Source organism: Phoenix dactylifera, chromosome 17, assembly GCF_051530095.1.
Source record: "Phoenix dactylifera cultivar Ajwa chromosome 17, Ajwa_hap1_PhDact_Kaust_v1.1, whole genome shotgun sequence".
Classification (NCBI taxonomy): domain Eukaryota; kingdom Viridiplantae; phylum Streptophyta; class Magnoliopsida; order Arecales; family Arecaceae; genus Phoenix; species Phoenix dactylifera.
The window spans coordinates 4,990,139-5,009,406 of NC_143206.1; the positions used below are offsets into that span (position 1 = coordinate 4,990,139).

The window sequence follows — 19,268 nt, forward strand, 5'->3', positions numbered from 1 at the left end:
ATAAAAGTGCTTAAAAGTTCAAGTATTTTAATGTTTAAAATATGGATTGACACATGCAAGCAAGGATTTGTAAGAATTGACTTGGACCATCTTTACTTAAGTTATTCTATTGCTATTAATTTAAATTATTATAGCATCTCATATTTATATAGTCATCAATCACCATGCAACTTGAAGCGGTGTTTTAAATTCTACATTTGTTAATCAAGTGCTTGAATGGAATTGTCTTATAAATCACGGGTTGATGTGCAGAAAGGTAATATAAGATGACTAAATGAGACTAGCCATCATGCAATTATTTAGACCATATTTTTTTTTATTTTACATGTTTTCTTTTTTCTTATTTTAGATGTTGCAAGTCCATTTTTCTTCTTTTCTTGGAGGAAAATGTTATTTCTAGGATGCAAGCGAAATTGTTATCACGCCCGGGATCAACTTGGTAATATGCTTTTTCCGCCGAGCAATCATAATATGCTTAATTGGACTTATCGTTTGATCTAACAAACAAAACAAACTTCTAATTTATTCAACAATTTACTCAGGAACCAAAGTTTCCTATCTCCTACCAAACTTATTCCAAGCTTGACTTATAAACGAGCCACATTAACCTTCGATTGGGTTGGCTTGTGTTAGAAAGCCTCTGAGAGGAAGCCCCATTACCTAGTGGCACCATGCTTCCTACTAAGGATGCAACCATATACATGGCATTGGGATTTGAAACCTCTTAGGGAAGTTATGTTGAGATGCCAATAATTAGAATTTAGCCTCTAATATGATGTTAGGAAGTGTCATTTGGTCATTGAGTTAAGATGGGGACACTTTAAACTTTTGCATTTAGAATAGGATGTAATTCTAATAAACTTAATACCTTGTAACAAAGTTAGTTATCAAATTTCTTCATTTCCTCAATATTCTACTCTGATGGTTTGACGTAGGTGATGACGGTGTGAAAAGGATAACGTTTCTCCTCTTTCTTTCTTTTTTTATTTTTTATTTTTATTATAATGGATAATTCATACATACGTGCACGAATACACCAAATAAAATCAGAAAACAAAATATCATGAAGCTTCCGAGGCAACTCCTCGACCCCTATCCAAATGGTACTGCCGGTGTGGTTGGCCATATAGGTGGCCACCCAGTCTGCAACCCAATTCTCTTCTTTTTTATTTGCGTTCTCTTTTGCAGCGGTGCTGTTAAAGACACTTACAGCTCGAGCTGTACTTGTTTGGATAATTTCGTGAATAATGAAAAATTAACATTCTGAGGATTTATTATGAATACTAGTTGTATATACATTTCAACTTACCTGAAAATGACATTTATCTATAAACTTGATATGGTTGTACATTTTAGACATAAATACACAATAAAGATTCTACTATTATGTTGGTGGAATATGCTTACTTGTATAATTAGTTATTAGTAACTAAAAAACCCTTTAGAGGTGGTCATTTTGTTGTTAGGAAGGCACTATTTTTGCAATCAAAAGAGTCATGAAATGCTGATATTAACTTGAACAGAAAATATGGGAGATATATTGTCATTACGAAACTCGCATCACATGCACACACGCACACATACAAAAGCATAGTTTACTCAAAGTTGATAAAAGGTCATGTTATAATGATGGTTAAGTCATCCATCCAGACAATCTAATATGTACCCTGCTGTCTAAATCTAAATGTTCAACCCAGGTCTGACATAGAATTCAAATATACTCATCCCTCATATGGGATCTGGCTTGACAAGAACAAAACAAAAGCAAGTAATTCCAACCATGGACTCCTTTCAACAGCATATTTGAGGCGAATCGAGATATATGATGAATGAAAGTGCCTAAATTTGATCTGCATAGAAAAGGGAGGTAAATAGTGATATCCTGCAGTGCAATATAGCTGCCAAAATGCTGGAGGGAAGGAATGGTCTAACAATCAAAAATTAGAAGACATATTAATGAGTAATGACAACCGGCATCCTGCAAAACAAACTCAGCACGTAGGTCTTTGATCCAGCGATTGCGCACAAGGATGGTGAGATGCCACCGCTTCTTGTTAGGGTTAGAGTGGAAGCAAGATAGGAGGATGAAAAAAGATTTGGATAATGTAAAACTAACATAAAAAGATCTTGAAGGGAAGTTACTTATCAGTGAATGCAATCCTGGTAAAATTAGACAAATACAAAGATCCAACACCCGAAGGAACTAGCATTCATGATAAGCCACATAAAATATAAGTACATGTGGGGCAGCCCATATATCAGAACTTTGAATGTCATAATGCTCAATTCGTTTAACTTCTAATCCTCTGATGTTGGAAATGATGCTTCAACTTCTGTAATCACACTATCAGCTTCTTCGATTTCAACACATTGCAGGTTGGACTCCTTCATTTCAGCCTGCAATAGAATAATATCAGTAAGATTTAATTCACGATGTCATGGTATTTGTCTGTGGCAAAGTATATATACCAGTGTTCCTTTTAACTCTGCAAGTGCAGCTTCCAATCGTTTGTAGCAATCAGGAACCATCATCCTTGACTCTGCCAACACGTTCTCCTGCTCCAAAATTGGAACTCAATTCATGATTTATTAAAAATAATGAGTATTATTGATCACATATACTATGATGCTTCAAGGATGAGCCCCTTTCTTATGTTTAATTAACATTATGCAGGTTGGGGAAAAACTTTCTTTTTTTGTTTTTCCTAGTTTAATCAATAATAGATGAAATCATACTCAAGCAATATTGTATGACATTAAATAATTTAATCAAATAGTTTTATCAAGTTAGTCAAATTTCTTTCAATAAATTGTGCAAAATTGATATTGTATTTTATTTTCCTTGGTACCATACCACCCCTAGAACATGTGCTAGGCTATCCCATCAATCAGTATATGTTGCTTTAATGCCTACTATTTCTGAATGAGAATGGCCCACTACTACCTCTTGAATCCAAATAAGATCATATCAGGGCCCCTTCCAAACCATTTAGTCTGCCATCATTAGAACATTTAAAGTTTACTATCATCATATTGAAGTTTGTGTTGTCCTCTTCATGCTCCTATCATTGTTTAATTTCTTAGCAGAGGCATTACTGAAATCTGGGAAATTTAAGCACTGTTATCCGCCAGATTACATTCAAGAATCAATACAAAACATAAGGTTTTGATTTTTGAAGCTCTTGTCAAAGTGAGCTGGGGGCTGAAACATAATTTCCTGACTAAAAGATAATATCACTATCTGATTTCTTTAAAGCTTGGGCCTTAAAGAACTTGTCATGGTGAACTTGTTGGTATATTGATGAAGAGGTGCTTCTGCAACCTTTCATTTTCCAGTTGCCTACTTTTAGTAGATGGTCAACTAAAAATGGTTTGTCCATTTTTGTGACCTCACTAGAGCCCGATAGCCCATCAAATTTATATTCAACATCATTTTTGCATCATCCCATATCTCTGATCGAATGTATAGCAATTTCATGTGATGGAAATAGCCATAAGCCACTGCCTAATTTTAAGGCCACATTTGGTAATCAGGAATTGGGAGGTGGAATGGGAATCAGTTTTCTATCCACCCTCCTCCCATGTGCTAGTAACTCATTTGGACATGGGAATACTATTCTAGCAGGTATTGAACTCCCATAAAAAGGGAGAAAACCATTCTTGGCAGGGAGGGTGGCTTAGGTATCATTTTCCATAATCCTAGATACATGAGTAATGATGAAGAGCTTTTTTATATATTTTATTGTTAATATTAACTGTATATCGATAATATATTATAGTAATTTATTATCCATTAGATAATATAATGATATATATTATAATATTTTAGTTCTATTGATTATATAACCTTATAATTATTATTATATCAATATTATATTATTATTTATTATTCATATTAATTATTATATAGTATTATATTAATAATTTACTACAAATATCTTATATAACTAACAATATCATTATTCACAATATATTGTATTATATATGAATATCAAAATTATTAATTACATAATACAATATAATATTAATATTAATCGTTTTAATTATATGATTTATAATATAACATTAATATATTATTGAAGCATCAAAACTAACACTACTATGTTAATAATATTGATGTTATAATAATACTACTCTAATTATATAGTTTGTACAATCATAAATTAAATAACATTATATGTAGTATATATTACATTATAGATTTATATACTACATTATTTTGATAATCATGATCACAATTTGAATAAATCTAGATATAACATTATAATTAATATTAACATATTAAATTTATATTAATAATTGCATACTTATAGTAATATTATTCCCTTGAGATTACCTAGACTTATCCAATCATAGGAACGGTATCAATCATTCTGATTATTTCCAATAATGGATTTCCCAATGAAATGGAAACCATTCTGAACTTCCATTCCTAGTAACCAAACATGGCCTAAGATTGGTTAGCTTTATCTACCATCTAGCATGATTAAATAGAAGATTATGATTCATCAGCATAATATTAATGAGAAAGAAGACGAACAAATTGAAAAAGATATATGAAAATTGAAACCAAATACTGATTTCAACAACATTACTTAAGGCAATGCTCTTTATTATAGATACGGTCGTAATAGGCATAATTCATAGTTGACAAATGTGCATGATCTTAATGGTGGAAAAAATTCGCCATCTTGGTACCGAGCCCCATAATAGTACCATCCTATTATAGTGTCAGTACACCTAATATGAGGGTCGGTTCGACGTACCGAGTATTGATACGTCCCTTGTATTGCATATCAATTCAATATCAGTATAGTATGGTACGGTCAGTACACACTGGTACTAACCGATACGGCAAGGTTTGGTGGAAATATACTACTAATTTATTAGGCCAAAGAGGAAGTTGCCATAAAGTCGAAATATCCATTCAGCATAACTGAAGAATTTGGAATGGTAGTATGGTCGAAGCAATTTTGTTTCAAACTATCAATTTTATTCCACATGCTTGAGTCTTACTACAATGAGTTGAATTTGCATATTCCTTTTAACAAAGTCATTGATGTTTCTAGGAATAAACCATGAGCCTACTTTTTAACAATATACGGCCTTGGCATAATTCCATCAGAACAATTTGATAATGCCTAAATTATAAAATTTAGCCTTAATATTCAAGGTTTGAAATTTCCCCTTCCAAACAAAGAATATTTTAACAAAATTGACAAAATAGCCATGCAACAAGGTGGCAAGTTTAGATAGGTAAGAAGCATTATGATTTTAGCTTCAAAATTCAAATAGGTCCTTTACGCATTGGATAAAATAAAATAAGTAGTTATTAGTTTGAGATAAATCTAAGGTCTGCCGAAGCGGTATCGGGACCTGTACTGGTTGGCGGGTGGGTCGGTACGGTACCGGTTCGATATTGTACTGACACACGGTACGCTTGGGCACGCCAATTTCAAACTAATACGCCTAATTTTTTTTCTAGTTTTTCAAGTTTAATTAATTGGTAATCAATCTTTTTCAACTTTTTGAATAATTTTAAGTTTAATTTGATGTTATTTTAATATTTTTTGATGTTTCTATGATCTCGGTTTAATCTAAATGATCCATCATGTTGTTTTAAAGTGATACAAAATATAAAAAGATTAGTAAGATATTGCATGCTACAAACGTGAAATATTCTAAAATCAGCTAGTGAGGTAAAAAATATAAAATAATACAATCAATTAGACATATTTAAAGTACAACATACCTACTGATATCTAAAAATTATATATCATCTGAAAATTAAAAAATTTTATGTTATCATGTAGATCATCTATAGATCTACAACATATCATAAAATCAAGCCAAAATTAAAATTCTGGCATAATCTCCCTTATTTTGCAAATTTTGAGCTATTTTTTAGAGCCCCCCCCAAAAAAAGAGAAAATGAGATAAGAAAGAGGAAGCACACCTTATTTAGGCTTGGATCTTTATTCAATCGTACTGAATCAGTGTGATTTTCGCTGTAGGAAAAAGAGGAGACGATTAAAGAAGAGAATAAACGTTGGGAAGGCTTGAAAAACTTCTCGGAATTTTCCAACATTCTCTTATAACAAAAGAAGGAAAGGGGGAGTAGGGCCGATTTAGAACCAACCCGACTCAGTGCGAACCAGATCCACTGAGTTTGAACAAAATCGGCCGGTTTCAAATGGTTCCGACCAGGTCTAGTCGGTTCGATCCGGTTCTGGCCCTTTCCGGCCGATTTGGGACCAGTTTCGGCCAGTTTGGGACCGGTCCCGATTTTAATAGCTGAACCGGCCTAGTCCCCCACTGGGGCCACTTGGTACGGTCCAAACCGGGCGGTTCGGTCCGGTTCGGCCGACGTTGGTTAAATCTCATCATCCCACTATGCTTTGCCCAATTGAATTATTTTAAGATAACAATTTAAAAGTGGTTACAGTGACTTCCAACATTAAGCTAAAAATTTCAGATGGTGCATAATAAAAGCTTAGCTTAAGACTTTGTTGTATTTTCGGAATTCTTATTTAGGTGACATTTAGAGTGGGTTTTAGAGTTCTACTTTTAGTAGGATTGGTGTGAAAGAGTCCCACTTTAAGTATATACTTGGCTGGACAAGTCATAAACCTTTAAATTTTGATTTTGAACTGTTTTAGGTGTTCTATATGGGGTTATCTAGTATTCCCAGTTTTGCTTTTTAGAAAAGATTTTGGAGAAGCTTACTTGGTTAGGAGTCCTAGTTTACTTGTAAAACTAGAGTCAAGTCTATAAAAGGGTCTATCAGGGCAGGATGCAAAAGCATTGTACATGAGATGTTTTGAGAGAGTGGTAGAATTACTTTAGGCTGGGTTTGGCCCTTCTTATCTCTCTATTTCTCTTCCTCCTCTCTCTTCATCTATCTTCTATTATTTTCAATTCTACTAATGTCATCTTCATATTTGCTCTTCTAAATCTCACCTTAATCATTTTTTCCATGAATTTAAAACCTGTGATCTTAATTTCTGTCAAATGTCTAACACGAGCCACTACCATTTGACAAGTTTCCCTTTTTTTTACAAACTTGTTCATTGGACCTATGCATGCTCTAACGATCTAAAAGTAGATTTAAAAACCATCTTAAGTTTTACAATCACCAAAAAGAAATTGTTTCTATCTTGTTTCTAGGAACATAACAGGACAGCAGGGTGGTTTCTTGGCCTAAACCTTTATCAAATCCCTACATTAGTTCCACTTAGGCCCTTGTAAGGCATCCCTAATTGGTCCTACATCAGTTTCATGGCTTAATGATATTTTTTATGTTGGTCATAGAATTCAAAGAGCTTACACACTGTCATGCACTTATGCTGCAGACAAGCACAGTGGTATGACATATGTGGCAACGAGCATTTATTATCTTAAATACCAGAAAATGGATACTAAGTATTAAATTTTAAACAAAAATATTTGATAAAGAGCTTTTGTTGATAAAAGATATAAATTTAGCACAAGCAAGTATACAAGTACACACTAAATAACCTTAAAGATTTACGAACACATAGTCAAACAATCATGGTTAATGTAGAAGCAGAATGCTGTTAAGTTAGAAACAAACTTAAAAAAAGAATCAGCTAGATTTTCCTGCTTAAAAAATTGAGCAAGTTAAGTCGGAATTAAGCTCCATTGCATATGCAATAGTGCTTGGTAAGCTATATTTGGGTGACAAAAAACTCAAATTCCATATGGAGCTTTAAGAGCAGGCATGCTACAAACACAAATGAATAGATCTTGGTTGGCTATGGAGAAAAGTCAATTAAGGCAGAGTACGGCTTGAGTGTCCAAGTCTGGAAGACGAAATTCTTTATGGAACCCTAAAGGCAGGCAAAGCAGCTGATTCTTTATGGAACCCTAACGGCTGATTTGGCTTGATAATGGAGCATGCTAGAGAGTGTTCAAGGTAAAGCAACTGAATTTTTCAGCAAACTCTTTAATCAGTCCCACATTCCACCCAGTTTTCAAGAAGTGCATTCGATTTCCATGTTTTAAAGCCCGTCTATGACTATCTAGATTAGTAAGTTTTAAAGAAATTGAGAATGTGGTTTTTTCTACCAACCATGATAAAGCTTTTAAGCATGAGCGTTTCAATGAGGCTTTATTTCAATTTTTCTAGATTTGGTTAAAAGAAATGTTGGGATGCAATTCAGTAATTTGCTTAAAAATTCAAAATAAATTAGGTAATTGATCATATTCAATCAAGCTGGATTTATCAAGTGTAGAACCATTGTTACTTCATGATCGTTGCTCAGGAGCTTGTCAGAGCTTTTAACTTATTGGTAAGATATCAAATCTTCACCATTGACTTTCTGATGTTCTCTAGTGGTTGATCTAAGCCTGATATTGACTCTTGAAAATGTTCCCTAGACGATAGCTTCAGATCCAACACATTTTATGGTAAGGCGAAAAATGAACTATTCATTTTGCAAGTACTCCATATCATTTGATGTATATTCCGTCTAACTACTTGGATATTGGTGAAAGCCATCTTCTTATCAAATGTCTGAGGATTCTGATTGCTCATAGGAGCTTGATTGTCCATGACTCTTTCCCTGTAGCAAATGAATTTAGATTGAATTTGATATTTGCTATTTCCCTTCATTTAATTGGCATAGTCGAACTAATAAAATCAAAGTTGCAAATATTCAAGCATTCTAGACCTCCTGCTTCCATATTCTCAGTAAGGATCTATAATACTATGGAAGTTCACAAATAGGTCCGACATCCACTTTGTAAGTGGATCTGGATTTTGGAGATCCAAAAGAGGGCAGCCTTGGCACTTGAGGTTTACAATTTGGAAAGAAGCATGCAAATTTAAGTGGTTCCAGAATTTTCTTGCAGCCATTTACTTGATCTGTCTGTGCTGGATGACAATTAGATATTGAAAAAGGCAGGTTTTGGGACATCTAAGGAAAATATGGGAAGCAAATCCTTAGAATTAGACCCATGTTTTCCAAAACATGCTAAGCGAGGTAGGAGTGGACGATCCTTTAGTTTCATTTCAGAATTGGATAGTCCTATCTGTAGTAGGATAGATAGCTGATTAAACTAAATAAAAGGCTGTTATGATCAGATGCTTATGGTGTGTTTTTTATATTTTACTTGAGTTCCTTTGAAAGAAATATGAAGCTGCAGGTCACTTCCTCTCTTCTTTCTGCTTTCTCTTCTACTTCTTATTGCACTAATTCTATTAATATTGTCCCCCCATTTTCATTTCTACCTATTGTATTCCTCTTCAGAAATTTATTAATGCTGTTATGCAGCAGACTATTGGCTTGTTCTATCAAAGCTGGCAAACAGATTTGTTAAATCTGCTGCAGGGATCATCTTAGCATCTGTTTGGTGTTCCAATAATCCTCCTATATCAGATCTGAACCCAAAAAGTGGCATCAGAATCATATTATGTATACTTTTCAAGTCTCAACAAGGCCACATCACCTAATCCACTTATATTTCCACTTATATGCCAACCATTAAACATTTCCTTTAAACTAAAATGTGGACTTATCTTAAGTAGGCTCAAGCGTTGAGTACACTCAGAAGCAGAAAACTGTACAAAATGATAGAGGGCACAACTAAAGGACATGGAGAGATACTCTATGCTGGCACATAAGGGGGATTGTCAAATTTTTTTTTATTTAAAAAAAGCATAAATTATGTGATGCAAATGTCAGCAAATACACATTTAACTATTCACTAATAATAGCCATAAAAAGAATGTTACAATTGCCAACTCAATAAGGAAATCTAAACTAGTGACTAGTTAAATAAATCTTACATCAAAAGGATGGTTTCTAGCTTAGTGCATAACCATATGTAAGTGGCAGGTGAACAAATGGGAGAGCTAATACAAATGCATGAATCACTACTTCCACAAAACCTATGTTAGCTTAAGGTTCAAGATCCTGATGTAAGGTAAAGAATAAATACGTTACTCATAATAAAACGTAAAACAAAAATAAAAAATCATGATTTCAGCTACCTGCTGCTTAAGATCGTGAGGGTCAGCACCTTTCTCCTTCATGTCTGCAGTTTTTGCAGCTTCTTTCTGAACTTCTTTCTCATAAGAATGAAGCTCCTTAAGGATGCGTCTGCAAGTAGCCGTCTTAATTTTCAGATTTCTAAGGGTGGCCATATTGACTGCATCAAAGAAAAAAAATTTGTTCTCAGTTACACCACTCAGAACTTTCAAATTATGTGACACGGGAAAATTTAACAGAATTTCTATAAATGATCAAAATTACAATGTGAAGTCAACTATTATACAAAAAACCTTTCTAAATAGAAACAAGTTACCGAGGATGAGTTATCCCAACCTTCCATGGAGAAAATACAGGCAAAGATCAGTTTCACCCATTTTTTAAGATAAATCCACAAATAGACCATTCAAAAGACCTGTAGATTTCAAGAACCCAATTCCTTGAATAAAGATAAGACTTCTTATTTTTTGTCATTTCATGCATCTATCTCTATATTGAGATTATAAGCGATAATGTTGTCAAGTTTCCAGTTTGCCTTCCTTGGTTTTATATAAACACCCAATTGTTCACCCAGAAAATGAGCAAACACAAATAGCTGAGCCATTTCCTCTTAGTAGCATATACAAACTACAAAACCAACAAGTTAGGATTCTACCCACATACTTGTGCTCTTGGTTTCATGGCATGATCTTGTTTTGTCTAGTGCTACCTCAGCTAGGAATTTAACACAAATTAGGAGGGTCAATGTCAGGTTGCAGTAGTTACAACATTTAAACTTTGTCAGATCATACATTCATCCCTCCAAGCCAATCCCAAACAGATGACATAAGGCTCTTTCATTATCAGTTTGATAATCAGTAGGAACGGAGCAGCAGCAAATGAAGCCACCCACTATTCGTGGGCCTCCAAAGAGAACAGTCAAACAGCAGCCATACTTAAATTGTGGCTAACCAAAAAATCAGAAGCTTCCTAAACGGACTCACGAGAAGATGAAAGACAAAACACTTTCTAAGTGACTCATAGTTTCTTTCATTAATTTATGACCAATGATTTGGACAGAAATGATCCCAAATGACAACAAATCACCCGCATTCAAGCATACCTCAAAAAATAAGGTTGAAGAAAAAGGGGTACAAGAACCATTATCCTATGAACCATTATCATTGTAACTAAGATTCTTAAAACACAAACAGCATCGGAAATGCATTCATCCCTCAAACTCCCTCATACTGACCAAATGGAGAAAGAAAAAGAAGTCTTTGCCAGATAGGAAGTAGAGAAATCTTATCTCCAGGGAAAAATACAAGCAGAGGCAACAGAGCTGCAGTGGCAATGGTGGTGAAGGGGATGAGAAATAGGATAAGGAATAGCAGGGCAAGTCATGACTGGGCAGTAGGGTTTGGGAAGCTTTCTTATATCTGATTGGGACTTCAGCATTTGGCAAAAGATTCCCATCTTTGGAAGTGGAGCAGTGCTGTGGCCCCCGGTGGCAACAGCAGTCCAAGTTTGAAAAGTGATGAGAGGGAAACAGATCATATCACGAGGACGCATGACGTCTTGATCTGATCCATGCCTCTCCAACCTCAATTGCAATCGCCACTGGTGGCAACATGAATTACTTTCACAAAGAAAACTCTTACCTGCCAAATAGCATGTGGTGATTGGAGACACCTTGCTCCAATAACTTTCCCAAAGAAGATTCTCACTTGCCATTGCTTGTTAAGAAGTGTTTCAATATTAAAGTTTCTTTTTTTCAATCTTTTGTTATAAAGCCATTATAGATATCTTCTGCATGGACCACTGGATTTGATTAACATCCAACCAGTAGATTATTCATGCATAACTTCAGTATTCTGAGTACATGTTTATTGTGCGATTAATGCATAAATTCATAAAAACAAATACCAGCATTATGAAAAATCCGATGAGATTCAATTAATTCAAATTATAGATTTGCTTTCAAAAATTTGACCTATTTCACAAGGTATTGTGAAAAATCGCAACACTCTTCTCAAAATCACAAAAGAAATAAACTTCAAATCCTTCTTACAGCATACAGATTGAACTCATAGAAATAAAATACGAGCATCGCGAGAAATCCCAAGTCCATTTAATTAATTGAATCCATTTCCTTTTCAAAAATCTGACCTATACCGCGAGGCATTGTAAAAAATCCCAGCATTCTTGTCAAAATCACAAGAAGAAACACACTTCGAATCCTTCTTACGGCATACCAATTAAACCACCACCCACCATACCAATTAAATAACCACCCACATTTACCTTGTCATAGAAGAATTTAATCACAAAAACCACATTGTGAGGAGGAGGATTGGGCTGGTGTACCTTCTCTTGCCGTTACTTCAAATCCTTCCCTTGCTCGACGAAGCCAGAGGAGGTAGCGGCCGGAGGAGTGGAAGGTGGATACGCGGGCAGAATGGGCGTGTTCGTCGCTGGAGAAGGTCGCCGGAGGATGTGGTTGCCGGAGACGAAGGGTGCTTCCTGAAGAGAGGGGCGAGTGGGAGGCGAAGCCGCAGAGGAGTGCGGAAAGGAGAGGAGATCGGAGGAGAGATGAAATTATTCCTCTGTCCCTAGGTCGATTATTGTCAGGTCGGATCAGGTCTTCGTTGGGCCATGGAACTCGATCCGAGCCGATTAAGGTCCGTTTCGGCTTGCCGCCCGTTTTCTCGAAGCCACAAACAGTACCGGCTGGATGGCCTTCTTTGCAGCTCATCACTCTGGTGATTTTTCGTAGAAAAATCAAGCGGACGTTTTTTATTCTTTCCATCAATTTTTTTTTAAAAAAAATTTATTGGTCGCACTCATGCATGTGTTATGTTGTGTGAGGCGTCGATGTACCAAAAAAAAAGTCTTTCTGTCAGCTTCTTTTTTTTAAATTTTGTTGATCGCACTCATGCACATGTTGTGTAAGGCGCTGTTGTAAAAAATAAAATAAAATAAAATAATGGAATTTAGAATAAGTTTGGATGCCATAAAAAGGTATCTAAGGTTTTTGAGAGGATGCATTCTTGCAATTTGGTAGCCTGGACACGCATGGTTATTGGGTACTATATTGAGGCTATTTAATATTATGAATGGTGGCATAAATGCCTAGGTACAAGGATTCTTAGGACTCATTGAAAAGGTTGAGAGTTGGATAGAATTAGGTTATAAGGCATCTTTGTTTGCATTTTTTTTTGTTGATAATTTCATATTATCTTTTCTAAATATTATTTTTAATGCTTGTTTTATTTTTAATAAAATTTGAATGTCACCCTGTCATGCCCATTGGTGAAGTATAAATGAGCTAGTTAGGAGTTCTTAAGGTGGAGCAATTTGTATGTTAGGTTATTAATACGATTTTGACAAAAACAATAAACACAAGAGGATTGGGCACGGAGTATTATCATGCATTGTAATTATTTGTTCATTAATAAATTTGAAAACTCAATTTGATATGGGGGTATACATTCATAAGAAGTTGTTTAACGTATAGGCTAAACAAGATTTTTTATGATTTCTAATTGGAATATTCTTTGAGGTTTGAATCTGTATGTAGATCATAATGAACTCGGCATGTAGATGGAGAATATGTTTGCGGATATTGCAAACAGGCTTATCCCAGTAGTTGAAAGAGATGATTTTATTTTGAGGTCCTAGAGTATTCAAATTGGTGGAATCCTTGGTAATTTCAATTACCATTTTTGGAACAAAGAAATAGACCTTATTTGTGTCTGTTGGAGACTATAGGGTATGTGTAAAACTTAAATTCAAAGTCTAGGATTATAAGCTGATCTTGGGTTCTTTTGTCATTGTTGTTGAAGTCGTTGGTAAAATTTAGTATTGCATGTAGAATTTAATTTTTAGAGGCTTACAACAATTGTCGTGGAAAATTTGTGATAGATGCCAAGGATCTTGATGAAGAAAATTCAGGGAGCGATAGCTAAGCTGATTTGACTTATATTGTTGCTGGAATTTGGACCCGAGGGCGACCACTGGGCTAGGAAGGAGGAACTCCGGTGAGAATCGGCGAGCGGCGGTGGTGGGGACACCAGCCTGTCTGCCATTTAATTGTAGTTTGTCTGTTATTTTCTTGGAGTCTTGAGTTTTTAATTTACATCCAGTATTTTAATTTGAAGTTCAGTTCAAGTTATGTCAGCCCAGTCCAATTTTGGTTTGAATTTGTGTCAAGCCTAGACTAAGTCATGTTCACATGGGTTACATAATGAAACCAGCCCAAAGAACCCAATGCCAGCAACCCTATGGATCCTACCACCCCATCTCGATGTGTCCATCAAAGAACACCCATCATGTGGATCCCACGGTATCCTCTATCGCACCTCAGCCCGGTTTCACATCATTTAAGAGCTCCATCGTGAATTCCTCATCCCAACAAAGCATCCCAGCCCGGTTCTCCTCTTCCCGAAAAGGACTCCAATACAGCCCAACCGAAGCAATTGAAGACATTCCAGCCTGCAGCCGGTTCTCCCCGATTCAGCCAACGAAGGATATTCGAAATGATGCTGTGAAGAGTCCCCATTTTCCATCGGGATTTCCCTTGCAGTTACAGCCGAAGAAGATGAAGAGGAAGTTCAGCCTTTTTCCTCCTTTCCCGAAGCAAGAACCCAGCCGGTTCTTCTCCCAGGTTCTTCCCTTCCCGCAGAAGCTCCCAAACCGAAGAAAACCCACCCGGTTCCAAGCCCTCCAGCCGTTCCTTGAAGAATCCCAAAAGGCATCCCGTTCTTCTTCCCAAAGCATTTCAAGCTCCAAGTCTTCTCCCCAGGTGGCTCTTCCCAACATTCCAAAGTCAGCCACGTCTTCATTAAAATCCCATCACAAGATGTGCAACCGGCTTCTTCCCAAGGTATTCTTCCCACAGGTGGTTCTTCCAACACTTCAAAGCAAGCTGATTCCAAGGACTACTCTTCCCCTTTCCGAGGCACTTCCAGCAAGTCACCCATCCCCATCGAGTTCTCCCATGCAACGTTGCCAACTGTGCTTTGAAAACCAAAGAGTAATCTAGGAATTGAATCCCGAATGAATGCTGTAAAAATCGAGAATGAGTCCTTGTTATGCCTATAAAAAGGGCTTGATATTATGAATGAAGAACAGAAGCTGTTTGACAAATTGCCTGAGAGAGTTTGGTTTCCAAACCCAAGAACCTACCTTTCTTCCTTCTCTAAAATCTTTCTCTCCTAAGTGAACGCGGCTTCTCCCTGTCTTCCGCGAGTTCTTCTAGCGCAGGCGACGCATCCACCGGCTCCTGTTCTCCTTCCGGATTTCTTTCCCGATCCGACGATCCGTCGTCCGGATTAGTTATCTTGTATTTTAAATTTGTCTTGTTCCATTTCAGTCCACACAAAAAAATAATCCCTTAAAAAAAATCTTGTTTTCAGATCTACTCGGAGTCCACCGTGTGCCGAGACGAAAGGCGGCCCGTTCGACGATCCCGGATCTCAGGGCCTTCCTCCCTCTTCCAGGATTCCAAGCGTCGTGTCGGTGAGAATCTTTCCACTTTTATCAGGAGTAGATCGTTATTGGTAATCATGTGACAAAAAGCCCTATTTTATGCTTAACCCGGTATAATTTAAAAGTTAGATCGAGGTGCCTTAATTTTGTGTCGATTTCTTAATCGACACCGGTCCATATTTTCTTAATTTAAAAAGGAATAGAATTTTCTGCATTTTGTTCCGCATCAGTTTGGTATCAGAGCCAGTCTGTTAGGGCACCAGTTTTATTTTCTGCATTAGTTGCATTCAAAAAAAAAAAATGAAATCCCCAGTTCTTTCAGCTCTTGAGGAGATCAATGACAAATTAGGCAAGATATGTGTTCGATTCGATTCCCTTGAAAAACATGAGGATATGAACAGTCCCTCCATATCAAATAACCTCAGAAATAGATATCATCATTTCAGTTATGATAGGGCTTACCCACGTGGTTATCAGGAAAAGCCATACCACCTCGGGTTCAATAGACATCATATGACCCGTCCACATGAAACACCGAGTCTGAGCTTCTCGAGCCTTAGATCTGAATTCCGTCAGACTTCCAGACCCAGAACTGTTTTAGCCGCACCCAACTGTCCTCCACCAGTGAGTTCTCAACCCCGAGAGAAATCTAAGAATTATAGCACCCTGGTCGAGAAGCCTAAAATATGTAGCTCCAAAGTTAGATGTCTCAACTGCACCGGAGAAGGTCACTTTGCAAGTCAATGCCCCTCCGAGCTTCTAAACCTTGGAGTAACCGAAAAAGAACATCCTGAGGAAATTTACATAGCGGACCTAGACCTAACTGAAGCCTATGATGAACCGAGTCCAATTAAGGAAGTTCAGCTAGAACCGAAGGTAATTAATTTGGAATGCACCCCGGCCCAACCAAAAGAAAATATAAATTGGCCGAGTATCATTATCTCTAATACCTTCATAGGTTTAGAAATTGATCTTCGCCGAATTTTTATTGATAGAGGTAGCTTCACCCATGTAGTCTCTGCTATTTTAAAAGATGGGCTAATAGCTGTTGACCACCCGAGCCCATACACGATAACCTGGCTAGAGACAGCATTAATACCTAGGCACCACTCCTTTAAACGAGTTTATTTCCAATCATATGAGGAAGACGTGCCGCATGACGTACCTCCTAGGAATGTTGCCAGTATAACCCTAGGAAGGTATAATCAAAATGCTAATGGAAATGACCATTTAAAATTCAGTGGAAAAAAATATGACCCTGGACTGTATTCGCCAATACCTTTATCTGACTATCCATGGAAGCATATCCGATTTGCCAAATATGTCAAGAAAACTTTGTGGCATTTATTAGGGGTAAAATGGAAATTTTCATCTGCATACCTTCCACAGACCGATGGTTAGCATTTTAAGAGTCCAGTAGAGTAACTTTGCATTTAGGGTTATTAGAGTCAGATCCATTGCATGCATATCAATCGAGTTTCTTTTTTTTAAAAAAAAAGAAAGTGGATTAAATTATGGCATCATCTCTACCTTTTAATATTTCTAATCTGGTTATGCATAAAGCCAATAACGATACCCAGCGAGATTTGAGCCTAATCCTTCCTTTGAGAGTGAACCCTTACCAGAGTGTCCACGGCCAGAAATTTTGAAGAAACACGATAGCATTGAGAATTCTGGACGAGCAAAATATTTCTACCAGGAGGAATGGATACCAGAGGTACCTGGTTCGTTGGTAAGGTCAGCTAAAATCTTTGACACTGAGTAACCCGAGAAGAGCTGCACCAGTTTTCCCTAATATTCTACCAGGTCCAAACCATATTTCATTCGACGGAGTCGAATTTTTTTCAGCCTGGGAGAATTGGTGGGGACACCAGCCTGTCTGCCATTTAATTGTAGTTTGTCTGTTATTTTCTTGGAGTCTTGAGTTTTTAATTTATATCCAGTATTTTAATTTGAAGTTCAGTTCAAGTTATGTCAGCCCAGTCCAATTTTGGTTTGAATTTGTGTCAAGCCTAGACTAAGTCATGTTCACATGGGTTACATAATGAAACCAGCCCAAAGAACCCAATGCCAGCAACCCTATGGATCCTACCATCCCATCTCGATGTGTCCATCAAAGAACACCCATCATGTGGATCCCACGGTATCCTCTATCGCACCTCAGCCCGGTTTCACATCATTTAAGAGCTCCATCGTGAATTCCTCATCCCAACAAAGCATCCCAGCCCGGTTCTCCTCTTCCCGAAAAGGACTCCAATACAGCCCAACCGAAGCAATTGAAGACATTCCAGCCTGCAGCCGGTTCTCCCCGATTCAGCCAACGAAGGATATTCGAAATGATGCTGTGAAGAGTCCCCATTTCCCATCGGGATTTCCCTTGCAGTTACAGCCGAAGAAGATGAAGAGGAAGTTCAGCCTTTTTCCTCCTTTCCCGAAGCAAGAACCCAGCCGGTTCTTCTCCCAGGTTCTTCCCTTCCCGCAGAAGCTCCCAAACCGAAGAAAACCCACCCGGTTCCAAGCCCTCCAGCCGTTCCTTGAAGAATCCCAAAAGGCATCCCGTTCTTCTTCCCAAAGCATTTCAAGCTCCAAGTCTTTTCCCCAGGTGGCTCTTCCCAACATTCCAAAGTCAGCCACGTCTTCATTAAAATCCCATCACAAGATGTGCAACCGGCTTCTTCCCAAGGTATTCTTCCCACAGGTGGTTCTTCCAACACTTCAAAGCAAGCTGATTCCAAGGACTACTCTTCCCCTTTCCGAGGCACTTCCAGCAAGTCACCCATCCCCATCGAGTTCTCCCATGCAACGTTGCCAACTGTGCTTTGAAAACCAAAGAGTAATCTAGGAATTGAATCCCGAATGAATGCTGTAAAAATCGAGAATGAGTCCTTGTTATGCCTATAAAAAGGGCTTGATATTATGAATGAAGAACAGAAGCTGTTTGACAAATTGCCTGAGAGAGTTTGGTTTCCAAACCCAAGAACCTACCTTTCTTCCTTCTCTAAAATCTTTCTCTCCTAAGTGAACGCGGCTTCTCCCTGTCTTCCGCGAGTTCTTCTAGCGCAGGCGACGCATCCACCGGCTCTTGTTCTCCTTCCGGATTTCTTTCCCGATTCGACGATCCGTCGTCCGGATTAGTTATCTTGTATTTTAAATTTGTCTTGTTCCATTTCAGTCCACACAAAAAAATAATCCCTTAAAAAAAATCTTGTTTTCAGATCTACTCGGAGTCCACCGTGTGCCGAGACGAAAGGCGGCCCGTTCGACGATCCCGGATCTCAGGGCCTTCCTCCCTCTTCTAGGATTCCAAGCGTCGTGTCGGTGAGAATCTTTCCACTTTTATCAGGAGTAGATCGTTATTGGTAATCATGTGACAAAAAGCCCTATTTTATGCTTAACCCGGTATAATTTAAAAGTTAGATCGAGGTGCCTTAATTTTGTGTCGATTTCTTAATCGACACCGGTCCATATTTTCTTAATTTAAAAAGGAATAGAATTTTCTGCATTTTGTTCTGCATCAGGCGGTCTGGCGGCGCGTGACGCCCTCCGGGAGATCTGCAAGAAGCCAGTGGCCGGGATTTCCGGCGCCGGCCCTCCGATGCTTAAGTCAGAGGGGGCAAGTGTATGACCGGGAGGAGTAGTGAATATTCAGAGTTTCCATCTCCCAGCCTCCTTTAAAATGGAGAAGTTCCCCTTTTATAGAGAGGGGCTGGGTTACCTGTGATGTGACGGGACAAACGGTCTGTCGTACGATTGGGCATGCAGTAGAAATTAATGCTCGATCATGTG

General features: G+C 37.5%; 2 protein-coding genes across 2 annotated transcripts in view; one reads left to right on the top strand and one right to left on the bottom strand.

The window, feature by feature from the left end:
* The window catches only part of LOC103720352 (thylakoid lumen 15.0 kDa protein), a 56,334-nt gene extending 46,316 nt beyond the window's left edge, over positions 1-10,018 (top strand). The window contains exon 6 of the mRNA XM_088713385.2: positions 9,300-10,018. Coding sequence (XP_088569511.1) covers positions 9,300-9,365 — 66 coding nt within the window. The 3' untranslated portion in view covers positions 9,366-10,018. The remainder of the gene's footprint in view (positions 1-9,299) is intronic.
* LOC103720351 (tubulin-folding cofactor A-like) lies at positions 2,113-10,168 on the bottom strand. Its single transcript, XM_008810011.5, has 3 exons — positions 10,016-10,168; positions 2,470-2,556; positions 2,113-2,397 (listed from the first exon to the last, which is right to left on the bottom strand). The coding sequence occupies exons 1-3, from the start codon at positions 10,166-10,168 to the stop codon at positions 2,299-2,301; spliced, it is 339 nt and encodes a 112-aa protein (XP_008808233.4). The 3' UTR covers positions 2,113-2,298.
* Positions 10,169-19,268: the final 9,100 nt, after the last annotated feature.

Excerpts from the sequence above, each read along its gene's own strand:
- LOC103720351 (XM_008810011.5), bottom strand. The coding sequence starts at position 10,168 with ATGGCCACCCTTAGAAATCTGAAAATTAAGACGGCTACTTGCAGACGC. Across the intron at positions 2,557-10,015 it reads CTCACGATCTTAAGCAGCAG|GAGAACGTGTTGGCAGAGTC; the intron begins GTAGCTGAAATC and ends ATTTTGGAGCAG. Across the intron at positions 2,398-2,469 it reads CAGAGTTAAAAGGAACACTG|GCTGAAATGAAGGAGTCCAA; the intron begins GTATATATACTT and ends ATTCTATTGCAG.